At 39.8% G+C, this 18,993-nt stretch overlaps 1 protein-coding gene across 3 annotated transcripts in view; it reads left to right on the forward strand.

Annotated features, from left to right (window-relative positions):
- The window catches only part of LOC133509803 (adhesion G protein-coupled receptor A1), a 244,421-nt gene that overhangs the window by 92,487 nt on the left and 132,941 nt on the right, over positions 1 to 18,993 (forward strand). For all 3 annotated transcript variants that reach the window (XM_061837178.1, XM_061837179.1, XM_061837180.1), the window contains 2 exons: positions 9,141 to 9,305; positions 15,178 to 15,397. In XM_061837178.1, the coding sequence (XP_061693162.1) occupies positions 9,141 to 9,305; positions 15,178 to 15,397 (385 nt within the window). The remainder of the gene's footprint in view (positions 1 to 9,140; positions 9,306 to 15,177; positions 15,398 to 18,993) is intronic.

Below are 18,993 nucleotides of genomic sequence, written 5' to 3' on the forward strand. Positions count from 1 at the left end.
TTATTATAGCCTGGCAAACAATGTTCATTAACATTAACGTGGTCCCACACAATTTTTTTTAATCCTATTAGAAAAAGTTTATTTGATTTCAACTGGAACAACAACAGTAATAATTACCACACAGTTACCCTAGAGCCAAGGTGGCACAGATGTCTGCTCATGTAAAACGAGGGACTAATTCAAAATGATTGAATATGTAAATAAAAGTAAATTTAAATAATACTCCTGAATTTTATGTGTATTGAATATATACTGTATGACCCAGGTGAGTCTGTCTGCGTCCTCAGTTTTCCTGGTTGCAGCATTCTTTCTCTCGAAATGTTCAAACATCACTAATCTGCTTCCATCCCAAGCCACCTCCACCTTCCAATATCCATCAATTATCTGTCCCGCGTATCCTCAATAGACGTTAGGGTAAGGGAAGGAAGTGTGGGAGCCTATCCCAGCTATCCAGCTAGGCAGGCTACACCCTCAACTGGTCGCCAGGCACTCGGAGGGTGCTTATAAACAAGTATCCAGTTGCACTCACACTTGCACCTATGGGAATATAGTCTGCAATTAACTGGGCTTTACAAGATCAGGATGGATTTTTGGGGCCGATCACTGATTAGGGAGTTTAAAAACAATTTGATCACAAGATGGAGCAATGAGTCCATTTATTTTTACAATAAATAATGTATCTTTATTCATCTATTTATTACAGTGAGTCATAGTGATAGATAGAACAAATTAATGGTGCTCTATTAGATGGCAGTAACTACGAACAGCAATTAATGTTTACACTTTTTGTGACATCTGTGTTTGTTGGTGTGCCGTAAGATTTTTCAACATTAAAATATCTGCCTTGGCCCCAAAAAGGTTGAAACTACTACTCTGGTCAATAACATGTGTTCAACAGAACGGCAGCATGTTTACAAACAACCACAAGCACTACCATTAGCTTGGTAGGCGACATAACGTTTTTATGGCATGCGAGCTGTATTGGCTTAAAAGTAGGTGAACATAACTCAAGCATGTTTTACACAAATTCTTTTACTGTCCTGAGCACCGGTGACCACCAAAACGTTTTTTTTCCCATTTTCTTCTTATAATATAGTGGACGTGATTCATTTGTGTAGTCATCCCCACGGAAATGAGTGTAGTCATGTCACATTCGTGCTTACAAGATAAACCCCAATGATCATAAAAAAACAGAATGCGGTGGTATCAAAAAATGAGACTTTATCACAGTAGTGTGACATAGTTGATTGAGTTATTTGCAGTACTATGTCAAAAGACACGGAAAAAACTGTCTGTATAACTGTATACTATTATATAAAAAGGAACTAGCTTTTGGATTCACATATACAGTGCACGACGGTGACACTGAGGGAATGTCTTTTTGATCAAAGATGTAATTGATCGGCTCAATTATGACATAAAAACCGATCAGCGAAAAAGGCCAATTTGGTCAGGCTAATCAAATTGGCGAATAGTATACAATTAACAGTCACTCACATTTGAAAAATGTATGGGTGTGGTCAGTCATGCACGCAGATTTAAAGTTGCGAGTGTGATTAGGGATGGAATCTCAAGACCTTAAAATAACTTTATGAGTTGTTATACCCGGGTATGTAGTTGTTACCTAATACCGTAACCGTAATGTATTGACATTGCACAGACTAAGACAGACATTTTTAGAGGTCAATAGACATTTAATTTCAATGACTTTCGGTGTAAATGCGCTCGAAGACGCTTGGAACTGTGCTTTTGGCATAACTTCTGAACATGCTCAGTACAGTTAACTTGCATTTCCTGTTTCTGGGTGAATACTGATTGTTTGGGATCAGGCTTTTTTTTTTTTTTTAACCAACATTTATGAAATAAACACGTAAATTAATGTCAAGACTACACAAAATAAGCAATGTCTTTCAATATTTATGTATTTCTACTCATAAATTTTCACGCAGATGATTTTTTGCACTCGACTGTGCAGATTTGCGAGTGCGATGATGTGTGGGCGCATACGCGCCCGTCAAATCATAGTGACTGAAGTAACCTACTGTGGATGTTTTTGGGTTGTGGAAGAAAACCGGAGCACCTGGAGAAAACCCACGCAAAAAAGGGGAGAACATGCAAACTCCACATAGGCGAGGTTCAGATTTGAACCCTGGTTCTCAGAACTCTGAGACATACCTTCAAGTAGTAGTTCTCAAGCATATTTGGCAGAGGCCCCCTTCTGGAGATTAAATTATTTTCACACAGTTTAACAATAAATACGCACACGCTTAGCTTGCAAATATAATTCCTTGGGAATCAAAAAATAATAATAAATAGCAACAAGCATAACTCCAATTGTCACAGCAGTTTTCACTTTTACATTTGAAAAATGACACTGGTGAGTTTACCAAGCCACCAAGAATAAAGAAACACCAAGACTTTTTTTCTGCTAAATCTTAACATCTTGGAAACCGGTTTAGGGTGTACCCAGCCTCCTGCCTGAAAATTGCTGGGATATGCTCCAGCACTCCTGTGACCCTTGTGGGGATAAGCGGCTCAAATAATGGATGGATAGAATTATTAATAATCATTTCAGTAGCTGGTGTGGGTTTGTGTGCTCAGTAGTTAAATTAGTTCCATCTGCTTGGTGTAACTTAATGATGAAAAGTGTTCATGGTACCCCTGCACCCAGTTTGAAAACCACTGCCCTCAGGGTGGAAGAGCTGATGACCAGGACGTGGATGGTCCAAGAGGATTTGGATGTACTTGTTTTAGCTTTGGCAGCATGCAAATCCTCAAGAACTGTGTAGAGGGGGTACCGACAGTCTCTTCAGCAGTTGATTGTCCGTTGTAATTGGGGTTTGTCCTTTTTTGTAGCAGCGCCAAACTCAACTATTATGGGATAAACACAGGACTGAGTCAATGACTATGTAGAACTGCCTAAACAGCTCTTGTGACAGGCCGTGCTTCCTCAGAAGCTACAAGAAGTACATCCTCTGCTGGGCTTTTTTGAGGATGGAGTTGATGTTGATTTCCCTCTTCAGGTCCTGAGAGACTGTGAATCCCAGGAACTTGAAGGTCTCGATGGTTGTCAGAGGCCAGTTGGCCAGTGGTAAAATCTAAGATTTTCAACCCAGTCTGATCTGATCTGATGATTTTTTTTTTTTTCAAAGATGGGATTGGGTCCCCTATTAACCTAAAGTTTACATTGGCCAGTGTTCCACTTTTGTTCAACAACAATATATATTTAACAGTTCAATTTCTTGGCAATTAATTTCACAATTGATTTTTAACAGACATTGATGACTATTCGTAGAACCCCTACATTACAGGGTGTAGTCTTTATTGCTCCCAAGGGCCCTACATATAATCTCCCATTGCTGGCCTCCATTATGCACAAATAATGCAATTTGTTCCACCAAGGGGAGCCCATTTAGGTCATGTTTGTTTTGGCACCTGAAATGTTTCCCATCTGCAGAAACCCTTCAAGGAGCAGAAGTCATTTGCAACTGTGTAGAGTGTATTACAGAGCTCAGTCCAACAAAAACAATCAGCTAGGTCTGAACTGGCTTCACCTTTGCTGAGTGCTTTATCTTGTGTTGTGGAAATTAGAGAACTATGACTTTCTTTCTTCGTTAGTCAAAAGATAAACACTCCAATGTAAAAGGACTTGTCTTTCACACAGTCATTTTCCATGCTTGTTTAACCACAGTGAACAACTGATGAGTCACAGCGGCCACTGTTGAGGTTTGTCACCTTGGATCAATGTCCTGAGTCATTAAGCTCTGTCCCACATGTCCCATCAGAGGGGAAATACTGAATACACAAGATTCAGTACATGGCTTAAGGCCTGTTCTGGATTTGTCACAGTGTGTTGCTTCAATGCAAGAAGAGATGTCAAAGTCTCAGTGAAGTGACCTCTTTGAAGGTGAACTCAACATGTTTCAGGCTATGTATTCAATTCTGCTCGTCGTGTTCTTGGCTAAACAACCACACAAGATGTCAAAGCATTGTGTATTGTTTTGGCTACACAGATTAAGGCAAATGTGTGATGTTCACAATTTTTTGTTTAGTCATTGTTTGGGTTTCTTTCCTGTAGCCGTCAGTTCCCTACCCACATTGTGTCATGTAATTAGTTTATTATTTGGTGCTGCAGCTGCGTTGATAAGATGATCAGTTTACATTGCTCACAATGATCATAACAGTCTCAGACCCTCTGAGGGCCGATGGTTCTGCAATGTGAGCCATACTCCTGCAGAGTAATGGTGTCAGGCCAAACTCCCAGTATTAACTGTACTAGCAAAAGCAGTGGGACCATCTTGTGATTCATGTTTCATAAATCAAACATTTTATAGTCCTGTAGCTAGCTGCAGCAGACACTTTAGATGTATTCCTCTTAATCCCTTCCATTTTTAATCAGCGTAATCTTGTACAAAAATGAGGAAGAAAATGGTTGGGAAATATAACCACAAAAATGATATGTCTAGGCTTTTTCTTCCCCATCTTTTTATGTTTTATAATTTACGATCTGGCTTTAAATGTTAGCATTGTAAATTTCTTTGTGTTTGTCTGTGTATATATCAGAGAGACAGAGAGAGAGAGCAGGAGAAATAGATATATATCATGGATATTTGGGACGTTTCTAGCTATTGCATGTCAAAATCTGTAAGTCTACACATGTAGTATGTGTTCTGCGGCCAAAGCCGGCTAAGGCTTCCCTGAAAATTGGATTCGCTTTTAAAAATTTGTTGGGAAGAAGGTCAATTTGAAGGTGTGTTGTCTCATAAGCAACATTATACAATCATTTTGTTAAACATCAGTTGGCAGCCAGAAATGCTCCCTATGAATCTTGTGGGTCTTTTTGACACAATGGTGCAGTGTTACTGTGTAAGTAGGTCAATGGCTGATAAATGTGCCTTTTCCTTTTGCTTTTCACAAATGACTGGTTTCTTCATGTTTTATTATCTAACATTTGTGCTGACCTTTTTCTGATAATAAAGGAAAATCACTGTGGAAAGCCCAACTGGATGGTGTCCTCTGTTTGCCTTTTTTGCAGCCATAGCTGGAAAGGGTGGAGTCCCTGTAATTTGTCATTAATGAGTACATGTACAGTAATCGTCCAATATGTGATGGTTGTTGCTTTGCGTTCCCGCTATATTGCAGCTTCTTATTTTTTTACAATATATATTATCCAATATGTGTTATCTATTGCTCTTGTTCGCTACGATAAATAGTATCGTTGATCTTTATTTATGCCGGGGATATATTGACATTATAGTGCATTAAAGTACATGCTTTTTTAAAACGATTTGACTTTCAACTCTAAAGAACATTGAACATAGAACTATGAATAAAATATTAGGTGAATAAACAAAGTGAATAAATCAGACTCAGGCTCTGTTCGCAAAAACTGCATTCAATCCCAGACGTGAATATATACACAGTGTGCGTGTGTGTGTGTGTACAGTGTATATATATATATAATATATATATATATATATATCATGGATATTTGGGACGTTTCTAGCTATTGCATGTCAAAATCTGTAAGTCTACACATGTAGTATGTGTTCTGCGGCCAAAGCCGGCTAAGGCTTCCCTGAAAATTGGATTCGCTTTTAAAAATTTGTTGGGAAGAAGGTCAATTTGAAGGTGTGTTGTCTCATAAGCAACATTATACAATCATTTTGTTAAACATCAGTTGGCAGCCAGAAATGCTCCCTATGAATCTTGTGGGTCTTTTTGACACAATGGTGCAGTGTTACTGTGTAAGTAGGTCAATGGCTGATAAATGTGCCTTTTCCTTTTGCTTTTCACAAATGACTGGTTTCTTCATGTTTTATTATCTAACATTTGTGCTGACCTTTTTCTGATAATAAAGGAAAATCACTGTGGAAAGCCCAACTGGATGGTGTCCTCTGTTTGCCTTTTTTGCAGCCATAGCTGGAAAGGGTGGAGTCCCTGTAATTTGTCATTAATGAGTACATGTACAGTAATCGTCCAATATGTGATGGTTGTTGCTTTGCGTTCCCGCTATATTGCAGCTTCTTATTTTTTTACAATATATATTATCCAATATGTGTTATCTATTGCTCTTGTTCGCTACGATAAATAGTATCGTTGATCTTTATTTATGCCGGGGATATATTGACATTATAGTGCATTAAAGTACATGCTTTTTTAAAACGATTTGACTTTCAACTCTAAAGAACATTGAACATAGAACTATGAATAAAATATTAGGTGAATAAACAAAGTGAATAAATCAGACTCAGGCTCTGTTCGCAAAAACTGCATTCAATCCCAGACGTGAATATATACACAGTGTGCGTGTGTGTGTGTGTACAGTGTATATATATATATATATATATATATATATATATATATAACATATGTGATATGTTTACCTCTCACTCAAAATCAGAACATGCGTCCACTGAAGTAAACTACTGCCTAAATATTGATAACTTGTGCCTCTCTGCTTAAACAGTTAACTTTCCCACATGTGAGTGTTTGGGTGTCTGCTATATGGCGAATAAACACACACAAGTCAGAGCACTGACGTTGGGTCGAGTGAAATATTTAGTTCTAAACCTTAGCTTGCTAGCTGGTTATCTTGCAAACTTGTGAATGCAATAAACAGTTTATAGTGTTACAGTTGTGGTTGAGTTGTTTTGCCAGCAGCTTGTTGTGTCGTGAGTGCTGTAGCGGGTAATACCACAACAGTTCCAATGTATCCAATGATAACCCCTGCCACTGCCTCTTATTGCTTTGCACCAAAGATTCCTACTATTCCCCCCACCCACACCGCCCCAGGTCTGAAGCCTTCTTTATACTCTCACGTGCAGTTGACGTCACTGTGGCTCTTTCGCACATATTTACCTTTATACTCAAGCGCAACCCTCATGCTCAGTTTAGAAAATGTACTACGGTTCTTCTCCAAGTCAAAGATCTCACTGCGGCTCGTATTGGCTCGTACGACACAGCATGGCATTTCTGTAACACAATTTGGTCATTTCCGGTTGTTGTTTTTACTTTCCTTTCCATAACAAGGAACAAAGTAACAATAATGGCGACCTTGGAAGAGTGTCTGCTTGAACAAAAGGACCAGATGATAAATTTAATTATGCTGAAAAATCAATCGAGACGGTGGTAGCGTAGGTGGTATGTGGATCCGGGAGGAACGATGAGTACGTTATCACAGTATGTGACGAAAACGAGGGATGAGCGCCATGGTTCACAATGCTCAGCAACATTTTTCGACATGGTCATGGCAGGCTACGCAAAAACTATGCAGAGGTGCTGTGTGGGGTCAGGTCACATGATGCAATGCAGGTGTTTGTTGACCATGCGATCGCAGGAGTATAAACTGGCCTTTATACTACACATCTACGGATGCAAAATCAATATGCTTCATTCGTCCTTACTAATATTTGGGACACACATCAAATATATTTACAGGTATATACTGTAATTGAAATTTTTGAGACCACAGCAGGTATTTTACACAACATCACAAAAACTGAGAAACACACAACTCCAAATACACACAACCTATCTATTCCGATTTTAGATGACAAAATTCCTTCTTCAATCTTAACTTCCAACTCTAGGGTCATTGAGTCCCTAAAATAATCAGGCAATAATAATATCAATCCATTCTCTGAGCCGCTTATCCTCATGAGGGTCGCGGGTGTGCTGGAGCAAGTCCTAGCTGTCATTGGGCAGGAGGCGGGGTACACCCTGAGCTGGTTGCCAGCCAATTGCAGGGCACATGGAGAGAGACAATAGCGCACTCATAATAACAACTAAGGGTAATTTAGAGTCTCCAATTAATGCATGTTTTTGGGATGTGGGAGTGCCCAGAGAATAGCCATGCAGGCATGGCGAGAACATGCAAAGTTCACAAAGGTAGGCCTTGAATTTGAACATAAGTCCTCAGAACTGTGAGGCCAACACTCTATGGCAGCGCCACTGTGCTGCCCCAATAATAATATAACCACCCAAAAATAATTTGTCATCACGTCAACTTGGTTAACCTAACCCTTGCTAAATCTTATTTAAACTGTTTGTAAAACCTACAGTGCCATGAAAAAGTATTCCCATTTTCATTTTTTTTCTGCATATCACACACAAAGGTTTCAAATGATCACACCAATTTTAATCTCACTCAGAGAACAGGAAAGGAAATACAAAATGCAGTTTTCAAATGACAATTATATTTACTAAGGCACAAAAATAATCCAAACCTTTCTGACCCTCAGTGAAAAAGTAATTGAAGATCATCGAGATGTTTTTTTGGGACACAGGAGATGGGCATTTTTATTCTTTTCTGACAGAAGGGTTTTTCGCCTTAGAACTCTACCATGGATGCCATTTTTGGCTAGTGTCTTTCTTATGGTAGAGTCATGAACTTAACTGAGGTCAGCGATGCCTACAAGTCTTTAGATGTTGTATGAGGTTCTTTTGTGACATCCTGGATGTGTCGTTATCACAATCTTGGCGGATTTCTAGTTGGTTTTCCACTCCTGGCAAGGTTTTTCACTGTTCCCACTGTTCTCCATTTGTGGAGAATGGCTATGACAGTGGTTCAGTGGAGTCCCAAATCCATGAAATAGCTTTGTAACCTTTTCTAGTGTGATAGATTTCAATAATTTTTTTCTCATTTCTTCTTTAATTTCTTTGATGCATTGGTTCTTGATCCCTTGTAGCCTACTTCATGTTCTTTTTCAGATTCTATTTAAATGATTTCTTGTTCCAACAAGTATGGGAGCAATCAGGTTCGGGTGTGGCTTCTGAAATTGGACTCACCTTTCCCAAATTGATGTTTTGTCACGTTGACTTTCTGATTTAATATTTACTTTTTCACAGACAGCCAAAAAGGTTTGTTTTTTTTTGTGTGTCCCTTAATAAATTGAATTGCCATTTGAAACACTGCAATTTGTATTTCCTAGGGTTGTCTCTGAGTTATATTGAAATTTGTTTGATGATTTTAAACCTTTGTTTGTGATAGATGTGCAAAAAATCTGAAATCAGGATGAGAGCAAATAATTTTTCACCACATTGTACTGCTTCACTTTTAATCCACCCTCCTGTATCTTAGCTTACCAAATTTACCCTAAAACTGAGTTTAATATCTTCTGCTTTTACTCCTCTACAAGTGAAGTCATCCTTGCCAACATCAACGTGGGACTTGCTGGCACCTGGGAGTGTCTGGTGACAAGTTCTCGAGGCAACAGTTCTCGGCAGATGGAAATAGTTGTCTTGGAGATGTCTGCGCCATACTGCTCTGCTGACCGAGTCACCAACAACAAGGGGGAGTTCAGGTGAGTCACCTGTAGACTGGTCTACCTACAGCATAGGGATCAGCATTAAAAACGTTATTCACACATAATAACTGTCAAATAGAAATGCAAATTGTGGGAAATGGTTGGAAAGCATAAGCTTTGTGTACAGGTCACAATATCCGCATGAGCATTAATTGTAGTCAGGAAGCAGGTTAGCATCTCTAGCAGCTGGTTTCAATTTTCACCTTTTTTGTCCATAGCCAAAGTTGAAATTTGACCCTCCTGTTCAAAGCTTAAATCCTTCCAGACAAGCCTCTGCAACCCTTAATTCCAGGAGGGACCTAAAAAATACATGGGTGAAGAGATTGTAAATACAAAAGTGATCTTTTTAACATGTGTAAGGACATATTTTTTTTTTTTTTCCTTAAATGACTGATATGTCCCAGCATTTTATTTTATTTTTTGAAAATTTTGTCTTTGGTTACTGAAAAGCAAGCTCTATTGGCTTGAAATCAGACTTGGTCATTGAAAAATTGCCTTTTTTCCCTTACTAGTTGAAAGAAAAAGACTCCATAACATTGTAAACTTTGATCTCACCAAGATTTCTGATTCAAGGAGTTGTGTTCATACATATTGAGTGCAAACTAATCATGGATGCTCCCTGTTTGAGCTTTCTATGGATTAAATAATACACATTCAATATTGCAGTGTTAAAATCATGAATGAGTATGTGTAGTAAAATGTATTAGCTTCATGTATTGTATTCAAGTATGTCACGAACCAAGGGTGCGGAGGAGGAACCAAATGCAGGACTTCGAGGCAGAGGCATAATATTCAATGTGGTTTATTACGGAAACTGGTCGATACCAAAAATCATGCCAAAAACAAGGCAGAGGCATAGAAACGCTAGGCAGGATCCAAAAGACGTACAGCAAGGTCCGATGACTATGGGGTAAACTAACAAACTCAGCAGGACATGATCAAACAAAAGGGCACAGAATCACTGTGACTAGGATTACTCTAATTTACACGTAGAAGCGGAGAGTCCCACAGGCAGTAAATGCAACTCACTAACACAAGGCAACAAAGTAGGTCACTGACAAAATTCCAAACTTAAATAAACAGTCTAATTAGAATCCACATGGAAAACAACTGTGGCCGGTGACAGGTGTCAGAGGTGACACCGCCCAAAGCTCTTGGCCGTGGTCCAGTCTTGCTCATGACAATGTATGGATATAAGTGATTAAGTCCTACAAGTTTAACAGTCCCTTGTGCCTGACCTTTACTCCACTACTTTAAACTATTGAAGAGGTGTTCATGTTCCTAATTTAGCGGAAAAAAATGGACAACACAACTATCCTAGAAATCCCCAGTCAAGCCCACCAGATTCTTGCTTGTTACATGAGTGTGCAGCTTAGACTTCACTGCCCTCCTTCACTGCATAAGCTCATCGAGTCAGCCTCTCAGAGAGCACTTGTGTAATGGGCTGAAAAATGAGCCCCCGTTTTAGTTTGGGATGATTTTAATTCCATTTACTATCAGGTAGTGGGAGCAGAAAAATGCTTGGTTGCCCCCAGAGCAGATGACTAGTTTGTGCAGTATGGTCCTTGCCCATTGTAGTTCTTGCCAAGTGATGGGGATCCATAGGAATTCCCCCTTTCCCCCAACCCATTCACAATATGTGTTGGTATCTTCTAAACACCATATAATGAAAAAAACAAAGGCAACTGATTGTTATATTTCATATGTATCCTAGCTCTAAGCAAAATTGTCATTATTTAATAATGACCTCGCCAGGATCGGGCTGAAAATGTTATGTTTTAAGATGCCACTGTGATTTCTTGATATTGTAATTGATTTTTGTTGAGAAATGAAATTCAATCTGTCAAACAGAACGAAGGTTTAAAGAGGCGAGCGAAAGAAAGGCATAAGAAAAAGCTCAAATTGTAAACTGGGTGAGAAAAGAAATTACATATTTACAACAATGAAACATTAAATATGAGTGTTGCATGGGGCTGTAGTGCTACACCCTGTGAAGGAAGAACAGAGCAAAAACACAACAGGACAAGGACAGGCAAAGAAGTATGCAAGACAAGGGTCATGAACCCTGTACAACTGTAGTGTACAACTGAAGTGTTGTGGGATTCACCCAACCATCCATTTTCTAAGCCGCTTCCCCTTACAAGGGTCACGAGAGTGCTGGAGGCTATCCCAGCTGTCATCGGGCAGGAGGCAGGGTACACCCTGAACTGGTTGCCGGGCAATCGCAAGGCACATGATGACAGACAACAGTCGCACTCACAATCACACCTAAGGTGTAATTCAGAGTTTCCAATCAATGCACGTTTTTAGGAAATGGGATGAAACCGGAATGCCCGGAGAGGCGCAAGCATGGGGAGAACATGCAAACTCCACTCGGGAGGGATATGAACCCCCTCAGTTGCACCGCCATGCAGGTAGTTGAGAAACCACCACCCCCTGTTATTATGACTGCCAGTTTAGACTGCCTTTCATTGGCTCTACATTGAGTATAAGTGCCCCCCCCCCTTCCCCTCCCACCCCGACCATCGAGCGATGTGCTCCATTAAAATCTGGAGAGACCAGTGAGCTGAGGGGTGGGGGCCAGCACTGCCAGTCACTGCAGCCTAACAGCCAAATACCCCCCCTCCCCTACACACACACTCACAACTCACCATCCCCCCAGAGATGGGTGTATGTGGTTCATTAAAAAGTGGGAACAAATGTGTGTGATGCATTTACAATCCAGGGGGGCAGGCAGGGCAGAGAGGCACGGTGCAGAAACCAAGAAACAGCACAGATGTGCTAAAACCCGGTCTGAGAAGCATACCCTCGCGACCCCATACCAGTCCCCCAGGAACCTTTTGATATGTATATGTGCTCAGATGTGATTAGTGAGAAGAATGTATTCAGTGATTGGTATAAGTGTGTCTAAGTGAATAATTAATAACCATCTCTCCTGCAAGTCGGGCCCATTAGGCCAAAGAACCACTGACAAAGAAGGCTGCCCCACCATGACCCACCCTGGTTCCTCGCCCACACACAAAGATTTTCCTGCCAGCACCCACTACCTTCCCTCGAGTGTGGGAGGTTGAACCCCCCCAAACCAGGCGGCTACAAAACCCAGACAGCAGGTCCCACATCGCTCCCACGGGAAGAAGAAATTGAAATATTGACTCATCAGATCACAGAGCACTTTTCCAATTTGCATCAGTCCATCTTAGATGTGCTACAGCCCAGAGAAGCTGATGGTATTTCTGGGTATTGTTGATAAAAGGCTTTGGCTTTCCATTGTAGAGTTTTAAGTTGCAGTTACGGATGAAGCGCTGAACTGTATTTACTTACTTCGGTTTTCTGAACTGTTCTGTAGCCTATCGGCTGATATTCTTTACACATTGATGCCAGTTTTTGATGCAGTGCTGCCAGAGGGATGAAACGTCATGGGCATTCAATGTTGGTTTTTTACCTTGCTCGTTAGATGCGAGATATCTCCAGATTCTCTGAAACCTTTGATGTTATTATGTGGTTATGTAGTGCAGATGCATCACATCTAGGTGATGAAATTCCTAAATTCCTTGCAATTGTATGTTGAGGAATACTGACCTTAAAGTTCCACTGACATCCCTATATACATTGTAAAATAGATATTGTGAAAATAACATGTACTATTATTCACTAAAATGTGTATACGAAAAAATAAATATGAGCGGAGAGCGTGTCATTCATGCATAAAGTTGCAGAAGTCTCGCTTGACATCCAAATGGTAGCCATATTGCCTGCTACGTCATTTACAGCTGTCACACTGGGACATTCACCATTGAGAAGATGCTGTGCCACCAGCTAGAGGAGACGATTTTCATATTTTTCTGACACAGAAGCTGTTTTCGAAGAAAAGAACCTCTCACAATCAATTGAAGTGACCGAGGCAATATTACCCCATCGTTTTAAGCCACATTTAAATGGTATGCGGATCACTTTTAACTAACAACAGACTCCCCGACAGTATGTATGACAGTAGCGTACTCAGCCGCGAGTGACGACAACACCGTAACCGGGCCACTGTGGCTCATTGTGGCCGGGCTGCAGCGTTGTCGTCGCTCGTCCCTCCAAAAACTATTTTTTTAAAATAGCTCTATACACACCTACCTGTCATTTGCAACCCACAAAGCTCTTGTCCTTTGCACCTGTACAATCCATTTTTTCACAACAAACTCAGTCTTTTGGAAAAGTGTGAAGAATGAATCCATCCTCCCGAGTGTTCGAGCAATATCCAGCAATACAATGAAACAGCATTTTGGCTAACACACAGGAAAAAAACTGCTACTTTTGCGCTGGTAAAACATGTGTAAACACACGAAACTGCCAGAGTAGGCTTCAAAACGATTGCCTCGAGAGGATTTTCATGGCAGAGAGATACAAAAATCCATATACGACAACTTCATGACGTGTGGTGAAAAAATGGATGGGTCCATTCGGCTGTCTATTTTTTCATTAAAAACATACAAAAAATCATGCTTTATGTCTCAGTAGCCCTTTAAACTATTTTCTCATGCACTTGTTCACAAAGAGGTGAACCTCGGGCCATCTTTGCTTATGAATGACAGAGCATTTCAGGGAAGCCTGTTCACCCGTGGGGTATTCCAAACAGGTGTTGATAAGCATTCTTCAACTTTCTCAATCTTTCCCCAGCTTCCCAGCTGTTGCATCCATAAAATTGTAAGTTAATGATTATTTGCTCCAAAAAAGTTTCAGTTTGAACATTAAATATCTTATCTTTGTAGTATTTTCGATTAAATATAGTTTTAACATAACTTGCAAATCATCGTATTCCCAACTTCATTGGAATTGGGTCTGTAAAATGTGTGGGAAAAGCGAGAAATATACTGTCCCCAATTTGTCTTGGATCTTTCCTGGAGCCTCCTCCTGGATGGATTGCACCTCACCAGGGAGCTGTTTATGAGGCATTCCAACTAATCCTTCAAAGAACGTCCTTTGGCTCTTCTAAATGCATAGGACCAATGGCTCAACTGTGAGCCCTTCCTGGATGACCAAGTTTGTCATTCTCTCTCCAAATATATTCATTTGGAACATGTCTATCTTGCACACCAGTTGAGGCTCCTTCCATCTTAAAAATTGACATTCATCCTATATGGGCAAAGCCAGCTTGAGTAATCAGCGATCAGACCGGCAAGGTACCCACCTTTGACAGCCAACCAGCTCACAATGCATCCAGCCCCCTTGGCTCCTCCTATGGGTCATGAGCCCATTGGAAGGTTAGCCATATTGTCTCTTTGGACTACATGTACACACGCACACACACACATGCACGCACACACACATGCACGCACACACAAACACTACACACATGCACTCGCACACAATGATTTGCTAAAGAAGAGATTATACTACAGTTGCCACTCTACTTATAAATGCCTCTAGCAACGAAACATTTAGGTTATGAAACTCCTCCCTGGAAAAATATTCTCTAATTACAAAGAAAAATTCAGGATATGAAAGAAAAACATAGGCGCTGGGTTCGCAGCCCGCAAATTCCACCGAACGTAAACATCCTGTATCTTGGTTTGTGTGGTGCAATAGAGCTGCTCTCCCATTGGCTATCACTGTAGCATCTTCCTAGCGTCCATTGGCTAGGAGGGATGTCACTCTTTACCCATGATACTTTTCTTTTCCCTTGGACACTCGATTGTCACCAAATCACACGAGCACACATTAGAAAAGTACAACTTTTTCGATATTTTTTGTTTGTCTTTTTGCAAGTTTATTCATCTTTATTCACCCTGGGCCCCAAGAAACATCAGTAAAGTTGTGTGCGTGTGTATATTCCTAGAGGGACAAACATTCTTTGGATTATTTGGTGATATTTTAATTGCAGGTGGCCAAAAACTCTAGCAGGAATCCTGGCCTTCTTACCTTGTGCTCCAGCCACCTTTGGTTCTGCCCCTCATCCTGTGGGCAGTGCTCCTCATGCCTCCAGCCATAAGGAGAAAAAGGCATGGCGTCGCTGTGACCGGACTGGACGGTGGCATGAAGAAGACTACACTCAGTGCCCTTATGCCAGTGAATTCACACGTGTGCTACATGAGCTCACCCAGGTATAAATTAAATATTAAAGTTTGTTTATTGTTTCATGAATCCTGAGAGACATTGATTCATATAAAAGAATACTTTCAAATCATGCTTTAAAGCAGACCCATGACTTGGCGATCTAAATCAAAATGTTCAATTTGGGATGGATTAGCTGTTATTCTTTTTCTCTCACTATATTAGTTAAAGCGATATTTTCAAAAGTCAAGTCACAAGGCCATGACATTAGCTCAAAGCACTCGGGCTAGCTTTACACCCCATGGCTAACGTAGAATATTTTGATATTTATTTGGATATCTACAAATGTCACTGTGCCTTAACTTACCCATTGACTCTTGCCTTTAAAATGAGAGCATTGTCATTTAAATAGATCGTTTCTAACATATACACTCGCATTTGTACGAAACAGCTCCATGAAATCATCATATTAGCTCAAACCACCACCTGAGACTGGATTACACACACACACACACACACCACCAACACTACCACTGACTACAGTAATGACTACTTTTCGACATTATTAGCACAAGAAAACAGAAATTGAGAGATGTCCCGATCCAATCACGTGATCAAAAATTATCATGTGGTTTTCCGCGGATCAAGATCAGGTGAAAAAGAAAAGATCCATTTCATTCATTTTCTGACATTTTAAATGTCACACAGTGCTAAAATTCTTCAAAGGTAAAGATATCTTTCCAAAGAAAACAGTAATATTTTTATATTTTTCAATGTATCATTTTTTGGGGGTGTGGGCAGGGGTAGTATCTTCAAGAGATGCAGACTCTGTGTGTGTTTGCGTGACACACACAGGCAGTTTGCCTTGATACCATTGGCTCTTTGCAACACACTCATTTGGAACAGGACACGGACCACCCACCCTAAGAGCAACCTGAAAGATATTGTACTTCTGTACTTCTACTGCAAAGCCGCTCCGTTGAACTGTGGTCAAAGAGTTGAGAGAACATCTGACATGTTAGCGTATTGTATTGTATTGTATTTAAACCATTTCACGAGTGTTAATTATTATGTGCCAAGCAAACTTGTTATCCCATTGGTTGCATTCGCCTGCATTAAAAACACACACAATAACTATGTAAATGTATTGTTTACCATTAATACCTTTGAAGAGAAGAATCCCCAAACAATTATCTATCCATAGAATTTCGGTACCGCTTATATGCACTACAGTCATAAATGTGCTGGAGCCTACCCCAGCGGACTCGGGTACTCTCTGAACCGGTCACCTGGCAATCACAAGCCAAATATTGTATAACAAATAACCACACTCAATTCACACTCACACTCACAGCGATGAACAATTTTAGGTCTTTTCAATTCACTTACTATGCATGTTTTTGCAATGTGAGAGGAAACCACAGAACTCACACAGGCATAGTGAGAACATGCAAACGCCACACAAAGCAAAGCCACATTTGAACCCAGGTCCTCAGAACTGTGAGGCAGACATGCTCACCACTGGTGCACCGTGCTTCCCTTCATACAATTATATGAAAATTAATTATTAATTGTCCTGCACATTTTTAGGGTAATGTGCTGTTATTCTAGTTGCATTAATGTCGTGGCTAGAGGTTGTAGTTCATGTATTTACTAATATTATCAGCTGTTTTTGTTTGGGTAGTAATTAAAAAAATTAAAATTACCCTAACCCAAGTCAATCCTAAACTTCGACATGGCTGCAAAATAATGTGATCGGGACATCCCTACAAAAGATGTTTTGCAGAAACACTCGCGCTAAATCATAAATGCACCAAAAGCGTGCTAGCATTTGTGGCACATTAGGGGTGTGTTGAGAGAGGAAGACTGATGAGGCTGTTCCGGCGGAGTATTGTCAAAATCATCTTATTTTAAGACTAGACTAAGATCTAAGCCAGTCTGCTTTTATGCATTTCATGTTCCGTGCTCATTGAAACTTAATTTAGCGCCACCCTGCAGATGTCGGCAGCTTCGTTCATGTCTGACATCCACGTCTCCAGTTGATCCCCCCGACAATTGGAAACTACTCTCTATCTCCCTCTTAAAATGGGGACCATCATCTTGGTCTCCCAATCCTTAAGAATGGGAGCTACTTTACGAATAAAAACTGCCAGAAACCACTCATGATTTAGATGGTAGGTTCAAATACATTTTGAAGGCCATTCACTAGGGTATTAATCTGAGAGTGTTTCGGAGGCAAATACACTATTTTAATAGAGGGTCTCAAGTGAAAGGTTTAGAACATCTTTGCATTGTCGATCTTCATTTGAAATAAAACAGTTGCTACTTTGAGCTTTGCATACAAATCTACAACCAATCAATCCAACTTGCCTCACTCTGGATTGAAATTTACCAACACTTTTCAGTTAAAAGAAATAAAAATAAAGGGTCAAGACACTTTGAAAGTGAACTATGTTAGTGTTTACCCTTTGGTGAGCTACTGAGGAAAAGCTGGAGATCTCCTGGTAAAGTGAGAGACCCCAACATTTCAAGATGACTCACCGGGTTCATTTTCTTTAACTCAAGACAGTACACCTGCAAGATAAAGATAAAACTGCAGTGTTTTCAAATCCAGTTTAAAAACTCTTTTGTCTCATGTGTTTTAGAGTACTTCCACTTTTAAGTGATATTTCACTAAAAGCTGTTTTATTCGTACTTTTTCAATGTTTCTTATTTATGTATTTGAATGTTTTTAATCTTGTAAAGCGCACTGAGTTACTATGTGCATGAAATGTGCTATACAAATATATCTTCTTTGCTTTGCTATTTTTGATATTCAGGTCATTCCATTGAGGTGGTACACAATTGGCGACATATAAGAAAATTTTTATTGAAAATATGTTCGTAAAATTTCTTTGAAGTATACCAGTTACATTTAGGGGTTCATGGGCTAGCACAAAGATACTGTAGCTGGGTTGAGCTCCAGCACTCCCATGACTCTTGTGAGGAAAAGCTCCTCAGAAAAATGGATGGGCTAAAAACATACATAGTTTCCTGAGTATGACCATTATTTGACCAGTGGTTGCTTGTAACTGACTCTAGATAACATGGAAAGCTGTTTTTTGTTTGAAAACCCTGAGAATTATTCACTCAAATACTAGGGTTAGCGTAGGTTCACAAAACAATTTATGTCCAACTTGTTAATGCACCACAAAGTATAAAGTAAAAAAAAATACTTGATGTGTGTAACATTAACTAGATATACAACATGGAAAATGAAGGACCTGAATACTAACAAGTATAAATGGATTAATCAGTGGATTAAATTTATAAATTACCATTTATAAATGGTAATTCAGTGGATATCAGAATTTAATAGGTTTCCTTACTGAGGTACCTTTAACAGTTAAACCATCAACTTGAAGCTTGAACCTTGACATGTTCCATCACTTTCCATTCTTACTTTCCAATTCAATCACTTGAATATGTTTTGTCTCATTGTTTGTACTCAATTTCTCTACAGAAGTCAGTGTTAGTAAATGATAACACAGCCATTTAGACCTGTGACTAATTTTGACAACAGCAGTTTTTGCCACAGCCTTTGTCATATTACAAACACTAGTAACAATCCACAGTTCACCACACAACCTCAACATTTTTTATCATC

This window comes from Syngnathoides biaculeatus, chromosome 12 (assembly GCF_019802595.1).
Source record: "Syngnathoides biaculeatus isolate LvHL_M chromosome 12, ASM1980259v1, whole genome shotgun sequence".
NCBI classification, from domain to species: Eukaryota; Metazoa; Chordata; class Actinopteri; order Syngnathiformes; family Syngnathidae; genus Syngnathoides; species Syngnathoides biaculeatus.